General features: G+C 37.1%; 1 protein-coding gene across 4 annotated transcripts in view; it reads right to left on the bottom strand.

The window, feature by feature from the left end:
* The window catches only part of DIAPH3 (diaphanous related formin 3), a gene marked incomplete at both ends in the record, with an annotated part of 549,577 nt that overhangs the window by 258,318 nt on the left and 267,862 nt on the right, over window positions 1–23,397 (bottom strand). For all 4 annotated transcript variants that reach the window (XM_082675745.1, XM_082675746.1, XM_082675747.1 and 1 more), the window contains one exon: window positions 22,499–22,600. In XM_082675745.1, coding sequence (XP_082531871.1) covers window positions 22,499–22,600 — 102 coding nt within the window. The remainder of the gene's footprint in view (window positions 1–22,498; window positions 22,601–23,397) is intronic.

Below are 23,397 nucleotides of genomic sequence, written 5' to 3'. Positions count from 1 at the left end.
TTTGTGGATATCACTTTTCATTTAGTATCATTTCCACTTGGCCTGCAGGACAACTTTCGCATTTCTTGTAGGGCAGGTCTGATGGTCACAAACTCTGTTTTCACAGAACTAAAAATGTATTTATTTTACCCTATTTTGGGAAGACTATCTACTAAAGAGATAATTTTGAGTTTACAGTTTCTTTATTTCAACATTTAAAATACACCCTAATGTTGACTTCTGCTTTCCATTATTTCTGCAAGGGCAGCTAAATCTCTCTCCTCGTTTTCTTACATGTTTTCCCCTCCTCAAATCACTTTCATGACTTTGTCTTTGTCTTTCAGCAGTTTGACTAGAATGTGCCAAAATGTTTTTCTCTTTATATTTATCCTGACTGGGTTTTGCTGAGGTTCTTGAACCATAAGTTTATATTTTCCACTCAATTTGGCATTTCTTGGCCCATATTTCTTCAAATATTTTGCCAGCCACAATCTCACTTTCTTCTTTTGGGACTACAATTACAGGTGTTTTATACTGTTTATCTCCAATATACTATTAACCCATATACTGAATATTTTAATTCAGTTATTGAACTTTTCAGTTTGAGAATTCCCATATGGCAAATTTTTATAGTTTTCATTTCCCTGCAAAAATTCCTTAATTAAGATCATGTTTTCCTTCAATTCTTAAAAGATAATTTGCTTTAGTTCTTTGAACATATTTATAATATGCACATTAAAGTCTTTGCATTTGAAATCTAAAACCTGGGCTGTCTTGTTTATTTGACTGTTTTTTACAATACATCCCATTTTATTAATCTTTACTTCTTAATGAAATGATGAAATGTTACAACCACTCTTGAGTTGTAATATTCCTTTGAAGAATGTTCCTTCTTGTTTTAGCAGGCAAATCAGTCATTGGGTGATCACCTTAAATTTCTCAGTAGGCTTATTTAGAGGCTTAATAGGCTTGAGCTCACACTTTGTTAGTGTGGCTCTGTGGAAAGTGGGAGTTGTTTCTCTAGCCCCTCTAACTTGGTAGGACTCATTCTTCCCAGAGAAGCCTGTAGACTTGATTTTAGGTTTTCTTAGGGTGAGTCTAGAGTAGGTACTCCTTTAGGATGTTGGTCTTCTTTCCTAAGGTATAACCTTTCCAGTTGTTTGAGTGAATACCAAGTAAGTTAATGAGGTGTCAAGAAGCTATCTCTATTCTGGCAGGGCCAGAACTCCAACGCCTCCTAGGAATGTGGACCCCTAGTATCTCTCTTCTACTCTCACTGTGCAGCAGGTGCTATCTGGCAAATCTTGCTCAGTATATGAACAGCTCAGCCTCCAGGCACAGACTCCAGGGAGACTCCCACAAGGAAAACTGGAGTCCCTTTCTGCACAGTTCATTCCCCTATAATGGCCTGCCCTGTTTCAACTGCTATAAAGTCTGATCCCTGCTTCCAAGCTCCAGAGAAAACCATACTTTCTGCTCAAACCCCAGCTCTCTGTGCTATTATCGGAAAACTTTCGCCAGACCAAAAGCTGGGCATTCACAAGTTCATGCAGTTTCTATTCTCCCAAAGCTTGCAGTTTTCTTCTACTTGTTGTCTATGGCCTTAAAATGGAGGACCTGAATATTTTATCCATTTTATCATTGTTAGTGGTTTACCCAGCTTTTTAAAAATGTATTCCTAAGTATTTTATAGTTTTGTTACTGTAAATGGAATTTTAAAACCTTTTTATTACAATTTCAGTTTTAAGAATACAAAAAACTCTTTAACCAAGTGTTTCCATTTTGTATCATTTGCTCCATCATATTCTCTCTCTTCCTCTTCACATATATGTATTATAAAGGAAATACATATGTGTATATATACTATAATATAATACATAAATATTTAGCTAAGGTTATGTCCACCAGTTTTTCCAATCAATGTAAAGTTACAACATATTCCCTATATAATTAACGTTACTTATAGGAAGATGCTTTGAGACTATATAAATATAGTATGCATACAACTTATTCTCATCAAATTTTCACCTTTGTGTTAATGGGGAGAGCCATTAAGTAGAATACTGGTTATAGTATTTACTGAACTTTATTAAAAATGCACTTTACAGACCTTTCCAGATGGCGTCAAGAATGAGATATAAAATAAGCCAGTCTATATCTACAACAATTACACCTTAAGCCACCACTGTGATAAAACTGCCTAACTCTATAGTAACTTAGTTTCATTAGTCCAGTCTCCCTTTTCCATTATGTTTCCAAAGTCGTCTTAGAAGAGAATATCGAGACCTGTATGATGAGATTTGCAGAATACAGGAAATGCTTCTCAGGCACTAGATGATACTCAGATCTAAAAAGCAACCTTAAAACAATGTTGTTTGCAAAGTGATGAATCATAAGAGACCTTTTTGCTTACAACTACAAAATGCTTTAGGCTTTATTTCAAATGAATGATGCATGGCTAGTAATTAGTATGTGACTATAATGATGTTTTGTTTCATTTTTGCAAATGAAACACATTAAGCAGATTGTGCCATAAAATTTCAATACTACATAGATGGTCTAACTAGAAAGCATCATGTTTCTATACCAAAAAACAACCATAATTCCTATTATGGACTCAAATGCCCCACTTTTTTTTTTTTTTTTTTCGGTACGCGGGCCTCTCACTGTTGTGGCCTCTCCCGTTGCGGAGGACAGGCTCCAGACGCGCAGGCTCAGCGGCCATGGCTCACGGGCCCAGCCGCTCCACGGCATGTGGGATCCTCCGGGACCGGGGCACGAACCCGCATCCCCTGCATCGGCAGGCGTACTCTCAACCACTGCACCACCAGGGAAGCCCAATGCCCCACTTTTTAGTTGCCTATTTAGAAGATTTAAAATCCCAAACAAGAAAAAGGAGTAACTGACAAAATTTCCTAAAACTTAATTTCAAGTTCAACAACCCAATAATTTAAGCTCCTACATAAACATACTAAGTAATTTGTACTTATTATTAACTCAAGTTAATCTTTAAATATCAAAAATAAATTTTCTCCAGTGATGAAGCATACAGAAACCAGTGCTAAAAGCAACTTCGAGTACAGTGGGCACCTACAGCAAACAAACACACAAGAGTGACTGCCACCATAAAATATGAAAGACATCCTTTAATGTCATAAAACTATGGTTGACAGCTGAGCTGTACTAGTTACTAGTTGAGTGAACAAGTTGCCTCAGCTCTGAAATGGTAATGCCTATTTCTGGAGTTATGTGAGAGTCAGATATAATTACTCATTTATTTATGTATCAGAGTATTTACTGAATACTTATTATGTACCAAACTCTGTTTAAGGCCTTGGGGAATCACACTGAAAATAAGATGACAGGGACCTGGTCCAAATGGCTGTACTAAAGTAAACAGATGGAGAAAGGGAGAGAAAAAGACAGAAAAACAATAAAACAAATAGACAGGATCACTGTAGTTAAGGATAAGTGCTTATGAATAAGTAGGATGATGGTGGGGGGGACACCAGGATGATGAGCCCTACCACAGGAAAGTGGCACCTGGGCTGAAGCAGAGGTTGCAGCAGGAGTAAGTGCAAATCTGAGGTGGGAGCAAAAAACGAATGTGGCTGAGACACAGCGGACAATGAAGGCAGTGGTAAAATATGAGACTGGGGCTTCCCTGGTGGCGCAGTGGTTGAGAGTCTGCCTGCCGATGCAGGGGACACGGGTTTGTGCCCTGGTCCGGGAAGATCTCACATGCCGCGGAGCGGCTGGGCCCACGAGCCATGGCCACTGAGCCTGCGCATCCAGAGCCTGTGCTCCGCAACGGGAGAGGCCACAACAGTGAGAGGCCCGCATACCGCAAAAAAAAAAAAAAAAAAAAAATATGAGACTGAAGAAACAGACACAAGATTATCTTACAAATTATAATGAAAGTAGAAACCATTAGAATGACCAGAAGGAAATTCCCCTTCTGGCCAAAGATGGAAAAACAGGGACTGGACTTATCTCCCTTCCCCCTGCTGCCCTGAGGCAACAGTTTTCAGGCACTGACTCCAGGCAGTGTGGGATGGTGGTGCCTGAGAAAGGCGAAACAGGTGTGCCCTGTGACCGTCCCAGCTTACTGTTTAGAAAGAGTTTCCAAACTGCAGCACAGGAAGAAGGAACCCAGGTGGAGCAGGAGGTGTCCATGATTGAGAAGGAGGTGAGAGTCTGGGAATGCCAAGGCAGCTAGAGTTCTCAGGACAGAGTATCAGAAAGGAAAGAGTAGCACAGACAGAAAGCTCCAGAGATCTCAAGAGTTTTCCGCTCATGTCTTTAACTGTAGTATCCACCACATACATGTGAGAAAACTACTGAAGGCTGGGGAAAGAATCAGTCAAAAGCACTGGAGGTAATAGTGCCCGATTCTCAGACAAAGCTGGGAACACTTATTTGTTCTCAACAGGCAGAGTGGAAAAACCTCATAATTCATGGGACATTGAGTAGGGTACTCAGAAGGGTATTGCCTTAGTTGTGGGGAAAAATAAGGTCTAGTCTCAAGGCTACTCTGATACCATGTAACAAAGTTTAAAAACAAGCCATAAAAGTCTGAAACGGTTTCCAAGTAATTTAACTGCCTCCTAAAACAAAGTTCAAGAATATTTATAAGAATACAAAGGTATCTAGAGTACAACATGGTAAAATTTTTGTTTGGAGCCCAAAGGATCAGGAAAATACAAACAATGAGGAAAAAATTTGATAAAAACAGACCTACAAATGCACAGATGATAGAAATACTAGACAGCAAAGTTTAAAGTTATTATATTTCATATGTTTGAGAAGGTTGAGGAAAGATCAAGGATTTTAAGCTGAGACATGAGAGGTATTTTTTCAAAAATACCTGAACTGAATTTCTAGAATAGAAAGCTATGATATCTGAGCTGACTAAATAGGAAAAACAGCAAATTAAACACCATAAAAGAAAAGATTAGTGAACTGGAATGCATGTCCAAAATGAAAAAAGAGGAAAAAGAAAATAAAAAGGGCATCAATGAGCTGTGGAACAAGTTTAAGAAGCCTAACATATATGTAATAATAGAATAATACATGTGTAACTTAAGTCTCTGATATAGAGGTGAGAAGGGAGGTATAGAAAAGATATCTGACAAACATAATGGCTAAAGAAATTCCAAATTTAAAGAGAATTATAAACCAACAGATCCAAGAAACTCAATGAAACCCAAGGACAAAAATATGACGAAAACTACACCCGAGGTACATCATAATCAAATTATTCAAAACAAGCGATAAAGAAAATCTTCAAAAACAACCAGAGAAAAAAAGAAACATGTACAGAGGAACAAAGTTAAGGGTGATGGCAGATTTCCTGCCCAAATAATTCAAACAAGAAGACAGTGCAGTAACATACTTAAAGTGCTGAAAGAAAGAACTATCAACTTGGAATTTCATACCCATGAAAACACTTCAGAATGAAGGTTAAAAAAGACTTCCTCAGACATATAAAAACTGAAAGAATTCATTAGCACTGGAAGAAATGTTACAGGCAATTTTTCAGGCAGAAGAAAGATGATTCCAGATGGAAGATGTACACAACAGAGTGAAGAATGCTGGAGTATGTACATAAAAAAGACAACTGATTTGCTGAAAGTAAAAATAACAAAATGTTATGAGTTTAAACATACGCCAAGGTAAGATGTGTGATAACAAGTGCACACAGCCCAAAATGGGAGAACATTGTTGTGAGGTTTCACACCACACTTAAGGTGGTATCATATCCTTTGAAGGTAGTTAAAAATATATTATGTAAACCCTAAAGCAACCATAAATAAAACAAAAAGTAATAACTAATTAACCAACAGAAAAATAAAGTTATTAAAATACTCAATCCAAGAGAAAAAGAATACCAAAGAATAGATGAGATAAATAGAAAATAAATAACAAGATGGGAGATTCAAATCCCACCATATTAATAACCACATTAACAGAAAATGGTCCCTCTAGTTAAAAAAGAGAAATCATCACACTGGATTTAAAAAAAAAAAAAAAAAAAGCAATACTCAACTAATATGCTGCCTGTAACAACAGTAGGTTAAAAGGAAAAGGACAAAAATTAGTTATCACTAATCAAAATAAAGCTGGACTGGCTATATTAATATAACACAAAGTAAACTTCAGACCATTAGAGTATTTTAAGCTTGGAAGTGACATAATCACATCTACTTTTAAGACTCTGCCCCTCACCGCTGTGGCCTCTCCCGCCGCAGAGCACAGGCTCCAGACGCGCAGGCCCAGCAGCCACGGCCCACGGGCCCAGCCGCTCCGCGGCACGCAGGATCCTCCTGGACCGGGGCACGAAACCGCGTCCCCTGCATCGGCGGGTGGACTCTCAACCACTGCACCACCAGGGAAGCACACATTTACTTTTATACTAAAAGATCTCTAGCTGCTATGTGGAAAAGGACAGAGCATTCAAAACATGAGGCATAGGGCCTGAAACACAATAGGTTATCAACAAATGGCAAACACAAAAATATATACAGTTATGATGGGCTGACCCAGCATTACCACCCCTGAGATTTTATCCTTTCTCAACAATATTATTCTAAAATGAATACCCATGCTTTATTCTACTTTAAATTTGTCTTCCCGTTGCCATTCATTAACATGTATGAAACAAAAGCACCTTAGGCGTGGCAACCCCTGCCTGACTTTCAGAATTTCATTTAACAAAAGAGGGATTATGAGAAATCATTAAAATACCATAAACAAGATACTTACATTCAAGAGGCACTTTGGCTAAATCCCCTAAACTCACAAGTGGTTAATTAATTACATGTTCAAGATTAATCAGTGGACCAGGTAAAGGTTAGTCACAGAGTAAAAGGGAAAGTTGGAGCTGGGCATCAAAAAGTCGAACTCGGATCCTTGGATGCGATGCCAGCCAGCTGACCCTTTTATCTCTATCTCCAGAAGCTGACCTCACTAGCGGGCACTAAAGTTTGGGGTGGTACTTCAGGGTGGCAGGGTCAGGGTAGTGGAAGTAAGAGAAAGTGACACAGGAAAAACTATGGCATAGATTAGCTTACTCAAAAGTAATAAAGAATAAGAGGGCCTTTTCCGGTAACATTTGTTATCTGAGTCATATTTTAAAATAATAACTGTCCTCAAAATACCCTTAAATGATCTACTCTTTGCCTCGACTTTATTTTTTCCTATGCCATTTTACAAATTCTTGCTCCTTCTCTAATACCAGAATATTAATGGCAAAGCTTTTTCTGTATTTATTCCAAACTGAAACCCATTAGGAATGACACCTTGCTGCATTTCTTAGTATTGATTGCTTGCAGTTTTTATTCTGTTTCTACATTAGGACAAATACAGTTCATTCAGGGGCTTCTAAAAGCAAATCAATGGCCTTTCAGAAATTCATTCAGTGTTTGGGTTCATGCTTCAGTTCAAGCCATTGATTTGGTGGGTGCGTTTTGGGAGTGTTCAAATCAAATCACCCTGATACATTTTTCAGGCAACTCTTTTGTCCTTCAGTAATAAAGTATGTCTATTGCTTTGTCTGAAGATGCCAGAGGGCCCAGGTCTGTGATCTGCACTTCAGGCAAAATGGGAGAATTATGTGGATACTGACTAAGGTGTGGTAAGACAAAGGAAAGTGTGAAGGCAGGATTTAGACAAGGCACATAACTAACAAAGGATTAGGCTACAGCTAAGACCCGTGGTTAGAAAAAAATAGATGGAAACCTGAATTTTGGGGTGGTTAAAGTTGAGGGGAAAAAGTAGTCTTCAACTGGCAAAAGAGGTAATTACTAAAGCCAACAGTCAGAATGAGAGTTCCAAAGGAGGTTATAAAAATCCACTAAGAAATAAGAGGCTAAGAACAAGCAAAGCAAAAAAAAAAAAAAAAAAAAGGCAAAAAGAGTGCATAAAGTAATAGAATGAGAACAGAATAGCAAACAGACAATTAAGCAATAAAGGAAAGGACTGTCATGAAGCTAACTGAACTAGTTTCTTCTTAATTGCATTCAAAATATAGAATGCCTCGGGATTCCCTGGTGGCGCAGTGGTTGAGAGTCCGCCTGCCAATGCAGGGGACATGGGTTTGTGCCCCGGTCCGGGAAGATCCCAGATGCCGTGCAGCGGCTGGGCCCGTGAGCCATGGCTGCTGAGCCTGCGCGTCTGGAGCCTGTGCTCCGCAATGGGAGAGGCCACAACAGTGAGAGGCCCCGCCTACTGACAAAAAAAAATATATATATATATATAGAGAGAGAGAGAGAGAGAATGCCTCAAAAAATTCTGGGTCAGAAATTAGAAAAAGCATAAATAACGATAGTGTCAAGGAAACCCATAATACAAAGCTACTGGAACCTTAAATCCTTTCAGAATATACCAGCATTCAATTGATCAGAATGACTGAGGTGCTTTACTGTGGTGAGCAGTTCCAAGTGGAGCTACTTACAAAGTAAACACTGATAAAAGAGGACTGAAAGACTACTTGCCCATAGCACAAAACTTCAGTAAAGCAGGGACGGGACTAGTCCTGAGCAAAAATGCAATGTAGGCTAAAGTCTACCTTTAAAAACCTTCCCTTTGCATTCATTAGCCTTTCCCACCTCTCGTATATATACAATTCTTTACCAATAGATCAGGAACCTTGTATTTAGAAGCAACACGGTATGGAGGAAACAAAATAAAATATGGAAATGTGGACTCAAAAATCCTGAATTTCTTTCTACAGGAAGAAACCCATAATGTGACACCAATGAACAAAACATTGACAGAATACTAGTCCAATCAGTTTCAGCATAAAGCCACAAACTATGAGAACTCAAACATATTAAAATTTATACTGAATTGACTATTTAATATATTAATGTAAGTCAGTGGTGGTCAATAACGTTAAGTCAATAAGTGGTACAGTACACATACACACACTCAGAATTAGATATTTCTAGCAGATGGGAATTCGGACAAAAATAAAAGTCAAATGATTTGGTAGCAGTGATATTGGTGGTATGGAAGTTAACCTTAGCTTTTCACTAAAGGGGAAAAGAATTACTTTGTTCCCCATCTTATTCCTTAAATAAATGTGTCAACTTGGATACAAAATTGGCATTCTTGGTAAAGAAAGAAAAATAGCATTAATAACGGATAATAGCTAAGTTTCAGGACAAGAAACTTGACCCAATGTTAGAGAAAAGAAAACAAATACATTTATCCTTTCAAAAGAGCCAAGTCTGGTATGGAAGATAAGGATGTTTAATGAAACATACAATTTAATACAAAATAAAAATATAAGCAAAGAGGGAAAAGAACCAAAAAGCAACAACAAAAAAAGTTTTTGAAGCCCAGACAAGTGTGTAAAGAACCAAATAAACACAGGACTGAAACACCGCCATCCGCTGTGCCAGGAGCCACAAGCAAATTAAAATGAATAAAACTTACGCAGTTGAGGTTCTGGGTATCCCAAAGATATTTTCAAGGGCTCTTAACACCAATTCCCTGTCAACTAGGGGACAGAAAATGAGGAGAAGGCTTCTCAAGTGATGTGAGTGCTCACAGAGTGATGGAGCCAGATAAGGCAGTTTATATTCCAGGCTCTTCAAGGAAGGACAGAAGATTTCCCTCCCATTTGGGCCCTGAGTTTCTAAAGATAAAAAATGGTTAGCATTTAGTTTCTACAAAGAAAAGCAGGGATGGGACTAGTCCTGAGCACAAGTATAATGTAGGCTAAAGTCTACCTTTAAAAACCTTCCCTTTGCATTCATTAGCCTTTCCCACCTCTCGTATATATACAATTCTTTACCAATAGATCAGGAACCTTGTATTTAGAAGCAACATGGTATGGTGGAAACAAAATAAAATATGGAAATGTGGAGTCAGAAATCCTGAGTCTGAATCCTTCTCTTCTGTTTATGAGGTGGGGGGGAGGGTTCTGGGTTGTCACCTCTTCTATATGAGTTTCAGTTCTTATAAGCCTAAGAGGCTGTCGTATCAGAGGGATAGATCTACCAGGTCAATGTATACAAATATACCTTGTGAACTGTGCATCACTAAAGCCAAATAATATAATTGTCATGTAATTACTTGACTGTGGTATAGTTGCTAATTTGATACAATACCTATGTCACTGACCTGAAACTCCAAAATTAATCTCTCTCCTTGCTCCTATTATCCAAACTCTCGTCTTCTAAGTGTAATAAGTCTCAGAAACCATATTAAAAAATAATCAGACTAAACTAATGTAGAGTAAGTTTTTAATCTCCTCTAGCTCTCCTATTGCATGACATGATTTACAAGCGGAAGGTTAACCTGCTATATTATAATATCTCAGATAATTAAAATGAATTTGGGAGTATTTTTTGGTCCTTGAGCACACCTTCTATAATAACCATCAAGCTATTATTGTATGCAACTGGGTGATTTTAATTTCAGGAGATTCCTAAGGCAGAGACCCTCAGTTGGATATACCTAGTCAGAGAGCTAGAGGTTATTTCTGGCTCCAACACGTGTCACTAATACGAGACGTTCATCCTAATCAGGTTTTCAGTAATTTGAATTGTCCCCCTGAAAACTGGTCCCACGAACAGAAAATAAATACTCCAGCACCATATCTCATCATGAGACCTGGAAGTCATGATAGCTGATCATAACTGAGATGGTTCATGAGTCAGAATTGGCCTTTAGGCCACACTCCTAACCCATGACCTTTGCTGCTTTGGACATTAAATTGTGTATATTTAAAAGTCAAAGTACAAAAAAGTCTGGGAGATCTAAAAAAATGGTCAAAGAGAGTTATTAGAAAACAACTGTGGAGTGAATAAAATCATTGAGAAAGAGGAGGGTATGAAACAGCTAACAGAATTGAGCACTTATTATTCACTATTGAATCCACACATGCACGCTCTCCCTTAAATCTCACTACAACCTAATGAGATAGGCTCTAAATTCACATACATTTTACATATAAAGAAAATTAAATTGAGGGGTATTAAGAAACTTCCCCCAAATTTTATAGCCAGTATATGGTACTTTAAGAATTCAAACCCAAGTCTGTCTAATTAGACTAGAAATGCAATGGAGGATATTTGAAGGAACCTGGAATACCAAGACAAAGTCATTTTAACCCAGATTTGTGTTTCAGTACTAGGAACATGTGGCAAGGCAAGTCTCAGTAAGTAAGCCAAGAGCTAAATGGTTTTAGTTTTTCAGTATTTAAAATAAACCATAAAGCACCTTAGGGAAAGTTATTTATCCATCTATCAGATATTTATTAGTGATTATTACATGCCAGGTATTGTTCAAGGCATTAGAAATTCACCAGTAGGTGTCTAAGAGAATGATTCCTGCCATGATCACGGTCATTCTTATGATAAACTAATAGACAGATTAATGGACAGAACTTAATATAGTAAATGAGAAGGTAATGAGTGCTTGAGGGAAAGATAAAGCAGGGAAGAGGAAAAGAAGTGTTATGGGCAATTTCAAATAGGGTACTCAGAGAAGACCTCCAAAAGTTGACATAGGAAGAAAGATCAAAAGGACATGAGGAAGCAAGCTATTTGGATATATGTAGGAAATAAGTCCAAGGAGAATAAACAGCCAATGTAAACCTCCCAAGAATGTGACTGGCATGTTTGAAGAACAGTACAGAGGCCACGTGGTTAAAGCTGAGTTAGGGGAGAGTGGTAGAAAATGAGGCACGAAACAGCGAGGCAGGGGCACATATGCAGAACCTTGTCAACTATAGCAAGGATTTAGGCTCCTCCTCTGAGGTGGGAAGCCAGTATAAGGTTACAGGTAGAGACAGAACATTATCTGCCTTATGTCACTAGCTGCTGTGTTAAGAACAGACTGTGATATAGATAAGTTGACATAGATATCACTTAATATTATCAAATTATTTCACAACATTTTACATTTTACTTTCATGTTAGATAGAACACAAACAAAATTGCGTACCTTTTGCCACCACATGAAAAAAGGGGTAAGATCAATATAAATCACAATTGAAAATTCAGTTTTTGAGAAACTCACTAGAGTTGGCAACTCAATGAAATAGCATATCATTCTGATCATGCTGTGTTTTTATTCATTCTAATAAATTAAAGAATTGCAAAGTTATTTAATATAGCTGACATTCTACTAATTTCAGGGGAACAAAGGTAACAAAAGCTCATAAGAGAATTCATTCAGAGTTCAATTCCACTTATCCTCCCACTCTACAGAGAGCACAATTGGTAGTATGTAAGTGATTTTTTTCCATTAATGGCAGGATTTGATATTACTATTTTGATGTAGATTTGAACTAAATGAACTCAATCCCTTGATTAAGACTTTATCACAGAATATGCCTGCACACTTTTGGCATTTTAACTTTATCTTAGTTCATAATATAGGCGCTATACATTTATTATTATGATATATTAGAGATCATTCCATTTTCTTTCATATGAGAGCAAAATCTAGAGGCAAAAGTAGTCTTTTCTTCCTTTCCACAGATATACATTCTCATGACCACTAGCTTCTTTCCAAAGGTCCCTGATGAATTATATTCCACAAATGCCAAACAGCCCTCTCACCCTTCCTCATGCTTAGTTTTTGAAACAAACTGCAATAGTGTCACATTATAAAATCACCTTGTACAATTCCCTAGACCATGGATTGCAATTTTCCTCAGAGAGGTGGTAACCAGCAGCAAAAACAAACAAAACCTTGCTGACGATGAGTCTCTCTCAAAGGAGAAGATTGAGAAAACCAGTAAGTTTTGCATATTTTGCCTTACCCTTCACTGTCTCCTGTGTTACATTTCTAATTCACTCCCTGGCTGATCTCATCCAGTCCCACAGCTTTAAATTCCACATGTACATGACTGGCTCCCAAATTTATGCCTCCAGCCCTGAACTCCCAGCTTACATCCTAACTACATATTTCATAGGTCCACTTAGATGTCTATAGGTGTTTTAAGTGATCTTCCCTCCCAAAGTCTGTCTCTCTTACAAGTCTTTTCCTCTTCTCTGTAAACAGGATCTCCTATCTTTCAAATTATACAGGCCAAGCACCTTGGGAGTCATCCTTGGCTCCCTCTCATACCCTAAATCCAATCTGTCAGAAATCCCGGCTTCCCTACTTACAAAATACATATGGAATCTGCCCTTCTCACCAGAGACACTGCCATCAAGCCTGTCAAGCCACCACTATGTCTCACCTTAATCATTGTCATAACATGTTAACTGGCCACTGCCTTCAATTTACGCCCCAGCCCGCAATCTGTTCCTCACACAGCTGCCAGAATAATCAATCTGATCTAAATCTAAAGCACAGATAGGATAATTTCACTTCTTTGTTTAAAACTCTCCAATGGCTTTCTCAGGATAATGTCCACGGGCCTCACAACATGGCTGCAAGGTCCTGGTGGCATCTCTCTGATGTCCCCTCCTATTCCCACACCCCCTCATTCACTTTGCCACAGCCCCGGCCTCAGCTGTGTCACACTCACATATCCCTCAAAGCCTGGCGCTTGTGGTCTCCTCTGTCTATAACATGCTTCCCCAAGACAGCCACACAGGCTTCTGCTCAGATGGGAGAGGCCTTCCCCAGCCATGTTAATCTCACACGTATGCACCGCCCTCATGCCACCACTTCCTGAGGAGTACTTAGTATTACTTGATATTACATCACGTTTTTGTTTCTGTGTATATTGTTACTATACTCAACCAAAATGTAAGACCAAGAAGGAGTAAGAGACATGTTCACTGCAACAAACTCAGAGTCCAGAGCAATGCCCAGCACACAGTAGGTGTTCAATAAATATTTGCCAAATAAATGAACAAACGAATGAATCATTGCTGAACCAAGGAGACGGGTATTGAAATAAAACACATGAGACAGCAGTACAGTTACCAATATAATCTCAAGGTCTAAATTCATCCATAAAACACCTGGTAATCCAGACCCCTGTAACACCAAAAGGCTGAGGCAACACTAATGGACCCGAAGCTATTTCCTCAGAAGCATCTAATGAGAACTCAGATCAATACCAGAGATGTTCTTAAATATACTCAATCTATCAGCAGTGAAGCTATGTTAAGTTCCACCATAAAAAAGCCTCTAATTTTCTGTGAATTTCAGTATATTTGCCTAAATCGATAAATCTGTTACACATTTTATACTACCTGTTAAACATGTAAAGAAAAAGGTGTAAATGGCCTTTTAAGAGTTCTGTCAACATGTACCCCCATTGTGTCATATGTAGGCAGAATTAAGAAGAAATCTGTGAGAGAAAAGATCTTCAGAGAAAATACTACGATGGGCCAGACAGATATTAGCTGACAACTGATGTTTAACTACTTAAACCAACAGACATTAGCTGACAACTGATGTTTAACTACTTAAACCAACAGAATTTCTATAAGTTTCACTAAAAATTCAAATGGCACTGTGATCATTTTGACTTAGACTGCTAAAGGAGATGAAAAGCAGAAATCAGATCATAAGGAAAATGACAGAAGTATTACATGTCTGAAGAATTTCAGGCTACAGATCAATGACAATTGAAAGCAAGCTAAATTAATAAGCCCTAAACTAGGTGGAAGAAAAGCCATCTGCGCTAGTGAGCCTATATTAAGTCCTGGATCCTGGTAGAAGCATGTCAAGAAGGTTGCAAAGCAAAGTGACAAGAATAACTGAACAACAGCTGAACGTTTGTGATCTTAAGAGAAGCAGACCTCTAAGATTTAAATAGCTATGGATAGAGTTATAACAGTTTATTATTCTAAACAAATGTCCTCCTGGGTAGATTTGCAGATGAGACTGCCAGAGTGCTATCTAGAACATCATGGAATATGAAGGACCTGGGACAACTGGACAGGTACCAAAAAGCAGCAACTGAAGACAAACAGAACTTCGTATTTTCCAGGAGGAGAGACTGGCAAGATTTATGCCACTGACAGACAAGACTGAAGATGAATTATTAAAGAGTAAAGGAAATAGTAATTATAAGAAGCCAAAGTGGGTCCTTGAAGAAGACACTGTATTACACTAATTCCATGTCTTTTGTTAAGTTTTAAAGTGATAATTCTGTGAAACATGAATGATTTTTTGTCTGGACATTTGCAAAGCACTCAAAATAATCAGCACTTGAGGAATGAGAGAGATGGATATTTTAAATATGGGAAAGCGATGGCTCAGTGGACATCTTCTTTCAGGTCCCTCACCAATCTTGATCAGTCTTTTCTTAAATTGTTTCAATAAGCTGTGATTCTTATACCAAATCGCAATTTCCTCAACACTTTTTAGAATATACAACCACTGAGTACCTGAGTATTGACAGACTTAAACACCATGGCCTTCTGAGTTAAAGAAGGATCAGGAAAAGGTCCAACGTAGGTGTGGTACCAGGAGAAAAGTGGAATACTGTGACAAGTTTACAAGTTAGGTGGCAGAATCATATAGGGTGATTATATTCTGTTTTGAAAAAAAGTGTGAAATTATACTTTTATGCCCAAAAGTGTTGGGTACTTGGTCTACTTTTGAATTAACCCATTCTTACCCAGAGAAATAATTGTCTGGAGACCCATTTTAACAAAAATTAAAATAACTATCTCAGGGCTTCCCTGGTGGCGCAGTGGTTGAGAGTCCGCCTGCCGATGCAGGGGACGCAGGTTCGTGCCCCGGTCCGGGAAGATCCCACATGCCGCGGAGCGGCTAGGCCCGTGAGCCATGGCCACTGAGCCTGCATGTCGGGAACCTGTGCTCCGCAACAGGAGAGGCCTGCGTACCACAAAAAACAAAAACAAAAACAAAAAAACTATCTCAAAACTATCTAACATTTTCATTTCAAAATGTGATTAAAAAAAAATACTCTGTATTATACCATAATGATGGATACATGTCATTATATATTTGTCCAAATCCACAGAATGCACAACACCAAGAGTGAACCCTATAGGGAGGGTGGAAGGGAGACACAAGAGGGAGGAGATATGGAGATATATGTATATGTATAGCTGATTCAATTTGTTATAAAGCAGAAACTAACACACCATTGTAAACCAATTATACTCCAATAAAGATGTTAAAAAAAAGAGTGAACCCTAAGGTAATCTATGGACTTTGGACAATTATGATGTGTCTGTGTAGTATACCATGTCAAAAAGTTCCAAGCATACATGAATACTATGACTATATTCCAGGGTAATAAGAACCATTTAGATATATACACTGGGCATTATGGTAGCAAAGAGGCAGGATCCTGAATTCTACAGGGAATAACAGAAATGCTAGGGAAAGAATTCCAGAAAGGGCTTCCTCAAAGCAAAAAGAAAGGAAAAGCAGCCTATTGACAGCCCTGAGTGTGGTGCCTTGAGAGCACAGCAAGTTGTGGAGGAAAGACAAAGCACAAGGAGAAAGTAAGACAGCAGACGGGGCAGGAATTGCCTCCTTAAAGACCTAATGCTGGGTGACTGGGTGGCTAGGAAGGAAGGGATTATGGAGAAGTCTGAGGAAACACTTGGGGGTGATCGGTATGTTCATTATCTTAATTATGGTGATGGTTTCATGAGTGTACTTATGTCAAAATTAATCAAATTTTGCAAATTTTAAATATGTGCATTTTACTGTATGTCAATTATAGCTCAATGAAGTTTTGTTGGTTTGTTTGTTTTTAAAACTTTAATGCTATTCTAAAAATTTTAGACATCCATGTAAAAGTTATGGGAAGCAACTGAAGCAGTTTAGGGAGCTAGTGAGGGATGGTCAGTGGCATTTCATTGCTTATTTCACAACTTTACAAGATGTTCCACACAATCAAACGAAAGACTTAATCAACTGCTATTTTATCACGTTCCTATTATGTGCAAAGAACCAAGCTTCTCCCAAAACACAGAACGTTCCTTTAGGTAAGTAATGTGGATCTTCAATTCACGCATGTGAATTACAGATGTATTCTATTTAAATAAACACTCAAATTTGATACAATCGATAAAGTCACTAAGGTTGTTTGCATTATATAATCAACTTTAATTCCAAACAAGAATTATGTAAAATAGTAAACAAACAAAATGCAGCTTACCTGGACATCTGTGTTTGTTTACATTATTTCTCTTTGGTAGAAAGGCAGTGTTCAAAAGTAACACATCCAAAATGCTAATAACCAATGTCAATTAAAGACCAAATAGAATATATAAAATATAACATGTAAATGAGAAATATGTTTTACTTTTGTCATGTATTACTTACATACAACTATCCAGGGTTCTACGTCCTATAGAGTTTGGTATACAAATATAGTATTCAGAAATATGTGAATATCCATTAAATTGTACGTCCTTGAAGCTTTCTTTCAACTATCCTTCATTAAGGGAATAGTTACAGAAAAAGTCATAGTAGGGACCATGAAATACCACATAGGAATTTCAAAACAACACATTATAAAACTAAAAGCCTCCAAAACATATTTCACGGTGAAAACGTTCAGAACAATGTGCATATGAACATGCATACATTTGTAAATACAAAGAAATAGGATCGGAAAGTCAACAAAATGTTAAAAATGATCATTTATATGGAATGCAGTGGGTAGTGAGAAACAAGGAGCTTCTACATTGTATTCAATATTTTTATATGCTATTTAAATATTTTATAACACGAATATTTAGGTGTATTTTAAAATGAGGCATTTTTAATGCAGGGAAATTTGCATGAACTTCCTACAACATTTTTTGATTAAAAAAAAAAACAAAACAGGAGGTCTCTACTGCACAAAGTTTAAAAGTCCTGCCCTGCAGTGACACCAAATGGTAGTAGATCAAAATACAGTACACAAAAAGAACATTGTTTAATTCAATTTCCTATAAACATTATGATTCCTTTGAAGAACTGGCAGCTTAACAGAACTAAATAATGTGGAAACAAATACTCAAAAACCTAGCATTTTTAATCAAAGAAAGTCTAGTACACCAAGTTTCAAATGCAAATTGTAGGCCTCTTTCTAAACTTCAGCTAAATCTTGTGATCCCACTGAATATTTACATATCTTATTTCTCACACAGTTAACCATGCTACTGTGAGCACAGTGATTTTACCTAATGGCTTATTGATCAGAAGATCACTGCTAATATAAAAATACAGTCACGTAACTAAAATCAGGTTCTACACAATGGGAACCAACTTTTGGTAAGTAGGCAATATTTTGGGGAAATAAATGAGAAGGTTCTGGGGCTAAAGAGGGAAGGGAAGAATCCAAGAAAAGAGACAGGTAACTGATCCAATGAGTGAGAGTTTCTAGAAAGAATATTTTCATTTCTAAATCTTATTGATAGAAAATTAAGTTGAATAAAGCATGAGGCAAGGACATGCCAAATATGAACCAATTTCTCAGCAAAAAGTTGTGTCCTGGACTATCCAGGGAAAAGAATATTTCAACTTCAGCACATCAGTTAGTACTCAGTGTCTTCTGCCCAAAACCTAAACCAACAAATAAAATTAGCATGTAAACGGTCTCATTCATTTCAAGTCACACAGAAAGATATAGAGATGAACCACCTCCCAGAACGCTCCTCTAAAATAACAAAATACCATTTGACTAGAACACTTAGTCTCTCAACATTAAATGACAGCTTGTTCAGACTTTTTGATGGGTTATTGTTTTTCTTATGCCAAAATCCCCTGGAAAACAAAGGACATATAAATACACTATCAGCCACAAAACAAGTCAATAATAGCATTAAACTACTAGGTCCTGAATTCACAGCACTGGATATCAGTTCTAAAAGGTACCAGCCACCACCATGTCAACACCACTACTAGACTACAAGGCATAGACAGGGCCAGCTCTGGAACAAATGAGAACTGTCCTGCTCAAACTGGCCAATGCCCGAGTCAGAAGGGCTGCAGGGAGAATTAGTTCAGGGAGATACCTTAAGATTCTGAGTTACCAGTAATAACAGATGAGTGACTAAACCCTTAGAACCATAGAAGTACCCAGGTCTACTACACCTGCATTAAGACTGCTTTTTAAAGAATAGAGATAATATCAGGATTAAAGAATTTTGCTTCCAATTTCAAGGGAGAAATAAATAAAAGTGGATATGAAACTCTGTATTACAGGAAACCTGGAAAGAATATAGACATAGCAAATGGTTTAGTGGTTGAAAGAAAGCTTAAAGGATGTACAACTTAATGGATATTCACATATTTCTGAATACTATATTTGTATACCATACTCTATAGGACATAGAACCCTGGATAGCTGTATGTAATACATGACAAAAGTAGAACATATTTCTAATTTATATGTTATATTTTATACATTCTATTTGGTCTTTAATTGACATTCGTTATTAGCATTTTAGATGTGTTACTTTTGAACACTGCTTTTCTACCAAAGAGAAATAATGTAAACAAACACAGATGTCCAGGTAAGCTGCATTTTGTTTGTTTACTATTTTACATAATTCTTGTTTGGAATTAAAGTTGATTATATAATGCAAACAACCTTAGTGACTTTATCGATTGTATCAAATTTGAGTGTTTATTTAAAAAGAATACTTCTGTAATTCACATGAGTCAAATTAATGAATTTACATAACTGGATAAAAGAAAAATGTAAACTGACTGGCAAGTAACATAACTGCAGGGTTTTAACTGATTTTTGTTAACATGAAAACAATGCTAGAAATCACAATATCAGTGTATAGAACCTGAAGATGAAACAGAGCTAACAGCAAGTCTATCTATAGTGAAAACAAATAAAAAGGCAAGCTTTGGCCCTATTTGGGTGCAAAGGCTATCCCAACCTTTGACTCTTCCTTGTTTATGACTCTGTGATGATTTTTCATCTAGAAATGATTAGCACTGTAGGTTTAGTCAATAAGTAAAGGCTTTTCTACAAGAGAAAAGTCTTGTAGGAATCTGCAGTTTAGCTTACCTCAAGATAACAGCCCGTCTTTGACATATACACAATTACATTAAGCATATAACTTTTAAAATAAAACAGGGCTTCCCTGGTGGCGCAGTGGTTGAGGGTCCGCCGGCCGACGCGGGGGGCGCGGTTTCGTTCCCCGGTGTGGGAGGATCCCGCATGCCGCAGAGCGGCTGGGCCAGTGAGCCATGGCCGCTGGGCCTGTGCGTCCGGAGCCTGTGCTCCGTAACGGGAGAGGCCACGGCAGTGAGACACCCGCGTACCGCAAAAAAAATAATAATAAAAATAAAAATAAAACAGCATTATGGGAATCTTTAAAAATGTACCTGGTAATTATAATCAGTTTCCTAAAACCACCAAATTTATATCATTTATACAATGTTGATAAATTGAAAACACATCACTCTTTAATGAATTAGTGAACTTATTGAGCTTTTAATCCAGAAAGGAGAACAGAAAACTTCAAGGCATTCCATGCTGTTCGTCATTTTTTGGGTAACTCTCAAGTATTGTTGAGAACTCTAAGCAAATTTTCCTGTCTTTTGGGGGATGGGCGGGAGTTTGAGAAGTAGGGAGAGCCAGATTGGAAATGGTGAATAATTGATATGGAAAAAAAGGTGAAGTTGAAGAACATTACCATTTGTCACCCCCTCTCCCAAAAAAGAGTATATAGAAAGTTTTCATTTTTTCTTCAACTGTCTTTCTGCTTTCTTCACCAAGACAATTATATTTTACAATGTTAGTACAACACAAACCAGAACTTGAAACAATATTTTTAGGAATATTCATAATCAACAGGTAATGAAGCTCTGTTTATATTTCCATAGCAGATGGTTTTCAACAGCGTCACTCCTTTCTCATTATATTCCATTTGTAGTCAGGTATGATCCAGCATGGAATGTGGAGAGTCAAGGTCAAGTTTGTGTTGACATGTCCTGAAATGGAAGCGATCCATTTCTGTCTTAAAATCAAAACTATAACCTCTAGCCCTGGTATCTGGGAATATAATTGTTTTAACTTTCTGATCCCTCTGAGCACATTGCTTGTAAATCATATCTCTTTGATGTGAACTCTCGTTTTCAAAGGCGGGCATAACCTGGCTATTTAAATAAACCTGAAATATCTGCAAGTCTGAGTTCATTCTTCTGTGACAATCACTAGAAAGAACATGGGAATAGTTTTAAATCTCTGTGATGATATGCAACATAAAAGGTTACTCATTAAATAGACATTTTCACATAAGTTTGTATGTGTTTCAGGCTTAATGTGGATGGGAATATTTCAAAATTATAATTTTACATGTTATGCTTTTCATTCAAGAGTCAAAAAAGATGGGCAAAAATCAAAACTCTAAGTAGTCTGTGGTTAAAAATGTAATGCAAATTCTCCTGTGTCTCATATGGAAGATATTATGCCAAACAGGGATCAAGAGAACGACAGAGTGACCAGGTGAAAGAAAATAAATAAGGAAATAAAAAAAAAAAAGAAAAGAGAAAAACAAGATGAGGAGGAAAGAGTACTCTGGAGAATTGGGTAAAAAAAAAAAGCATTTTTCTAAAGATAATAAATTTAAAAGTTTCATAATAAAAATTATAAGGCTGTGAACAGGAAAAAGGTGCTTTTTTTTCTTCTGAGTTTGTGAACTTTGGGTTCAGGATGGAGGGTGAGGGAGGAGGGGAGGTGCTGTAGGAAGGGCTGAGTAGAATGGGTTCATGAAGACACAGGAAGGAGTTTAAGAGCAAACGTCGACAGCATGCCAAATATAGTATGTAGACGTAGTCCTTTAGTTATCCAATCCAAATTTTCAAAATTATATCAAATACAATTCCATCATGTCCCTGGAAGTTGGTAATAATATAGCTGAAGGCTGCAGGAAAAAAATAATCTTATATATTAAAAAAAATGAAATACTACTTTAAAATATCATCATGATGGCTGAGTGTAACCAATCTCAAAATGATAATTTAATGGTAGAAGGAAAGAGCAGGAGAAAAGAAAGCTTGATAAAAAATCTTAAAGTTACAATATCACTAATATATAACACTGGAAAGTCTTTTTTCACCTCTTTAGACCCCAACTTCTATAAAGTAGGAAGCCGGAACAAGGTGATTATCAAGGTGTCTTGAAGATTTTCTAAAATGTATTCATTTTTCACCCTCATTGCCAAGAAAGAGACTATATTTCTAATTTCAGAGTCTAAAATATGAGATGAACTGACGTGAATGATTAGAACGAAAAACTGAAGCTACTCTTGCAATATGTTGGAATACACAGCACTAGAATAAATCACAAATATACTCTCTAGTCTTAGGAGTACAGGTTTCATTTTATATTTTGACATTAAAAAGAGAACTTAAAAAAAATCATGTTTATGCTTTTGAAAAAAATCCTTGGACTTCATTTATGGCTAGAATTTCAATATATAGTTTAAAATCAAGATAATTTCCCATAAATATCCTCAGGTTTAAAAAAAAATGCAAGATGGACATTAAATGTTTTTGAGCAATGATGATGTGAAAAGCCTTACATTTCCTTTTCTCTGTTTTTGCACAGTATAAAAATCCCCTCCAAAGAGAGCTGACACTGAGAGACAGTACTTACCACAACAGCAAACTGCTCGGGTTCACATAAGTTGTTATAGTCACTCTTGAACTGAGACAGTGAATTTAACTGTTCTTGATCAGGAAGATGCTTCATTAAGTTCTAAAAATTAAAACCAAAAGAAAATATCTTCACTAAATTTGCTTCTTAAATTCTAGGAAAAATTTTTAATAAACTATGGGAAGGAAATCATTGAAGAAGTTAATCTTTAGTTTTATTTCTAGGTAACCTCCCTAATACTAAACCTTAAGCTACATTCTCTGCATCTTGAAAGCAACCAATTTTCCTCTTCTCTATCCAGGGTTATTATATATTCAAATCAAGTACTACTGAATGTTTATTTGATTAGCTATATATTGGAGAAAGAAGAATTCAACCTACACCAAAGGAACAGCTTTCTCACCTGGATAAATGTGATCAATTACATTTCAGCTTTAGGGAATTAAATGTCATAAATTTCAGGCAAAGCCAAACATATTTTAGCACTTCACTCACAGGGATAAAAGAAATCATCATATTGCTATTAATAGGCAAGGTAAAGAATGGAAAAGAAATCAAGGGAATTGTAATGACAGCATTTGCAAGATTTAACCAACATGATTACAGTTTTAATAATAAAAATGAAGACATCTCTAAAACAAAGTAACTTTTCTGATGCAAAAGAAAATTTGAAAAGGCATTGAAGACACAGGATGATACACCTTGCAGATGAAAGCATATAGAGAGAACTTAAGTGCCATGGCTGTAACAGCCCTTTGCCTATATCATCTGCAGCCCAGAAACCACAGGTTCATTTGGTTGTTCTGGCTCCTTTGTCCACGCACAGCCACAGAAATGGATCACTTCCATTTCAGGACATGTCAACATGTCACAAGCCACACACTTAGACAACAGAAACA

Source organism: Grampus griseus (assembly GCF_964374135.1).
Source record: "Grampus griseus genome assembly, chromosome: 18".
NCBI lineage: Eukaryota > Metazoa > Chordata > Mammalia > Artiodactyla > Delphinidae > Grampus > Grampus griseus.
The sequence above is the reverse complement of the archived record's forward strand: the minus strand, read 5'-3'. Positions and strand labels throughout refer to the sequence as shown.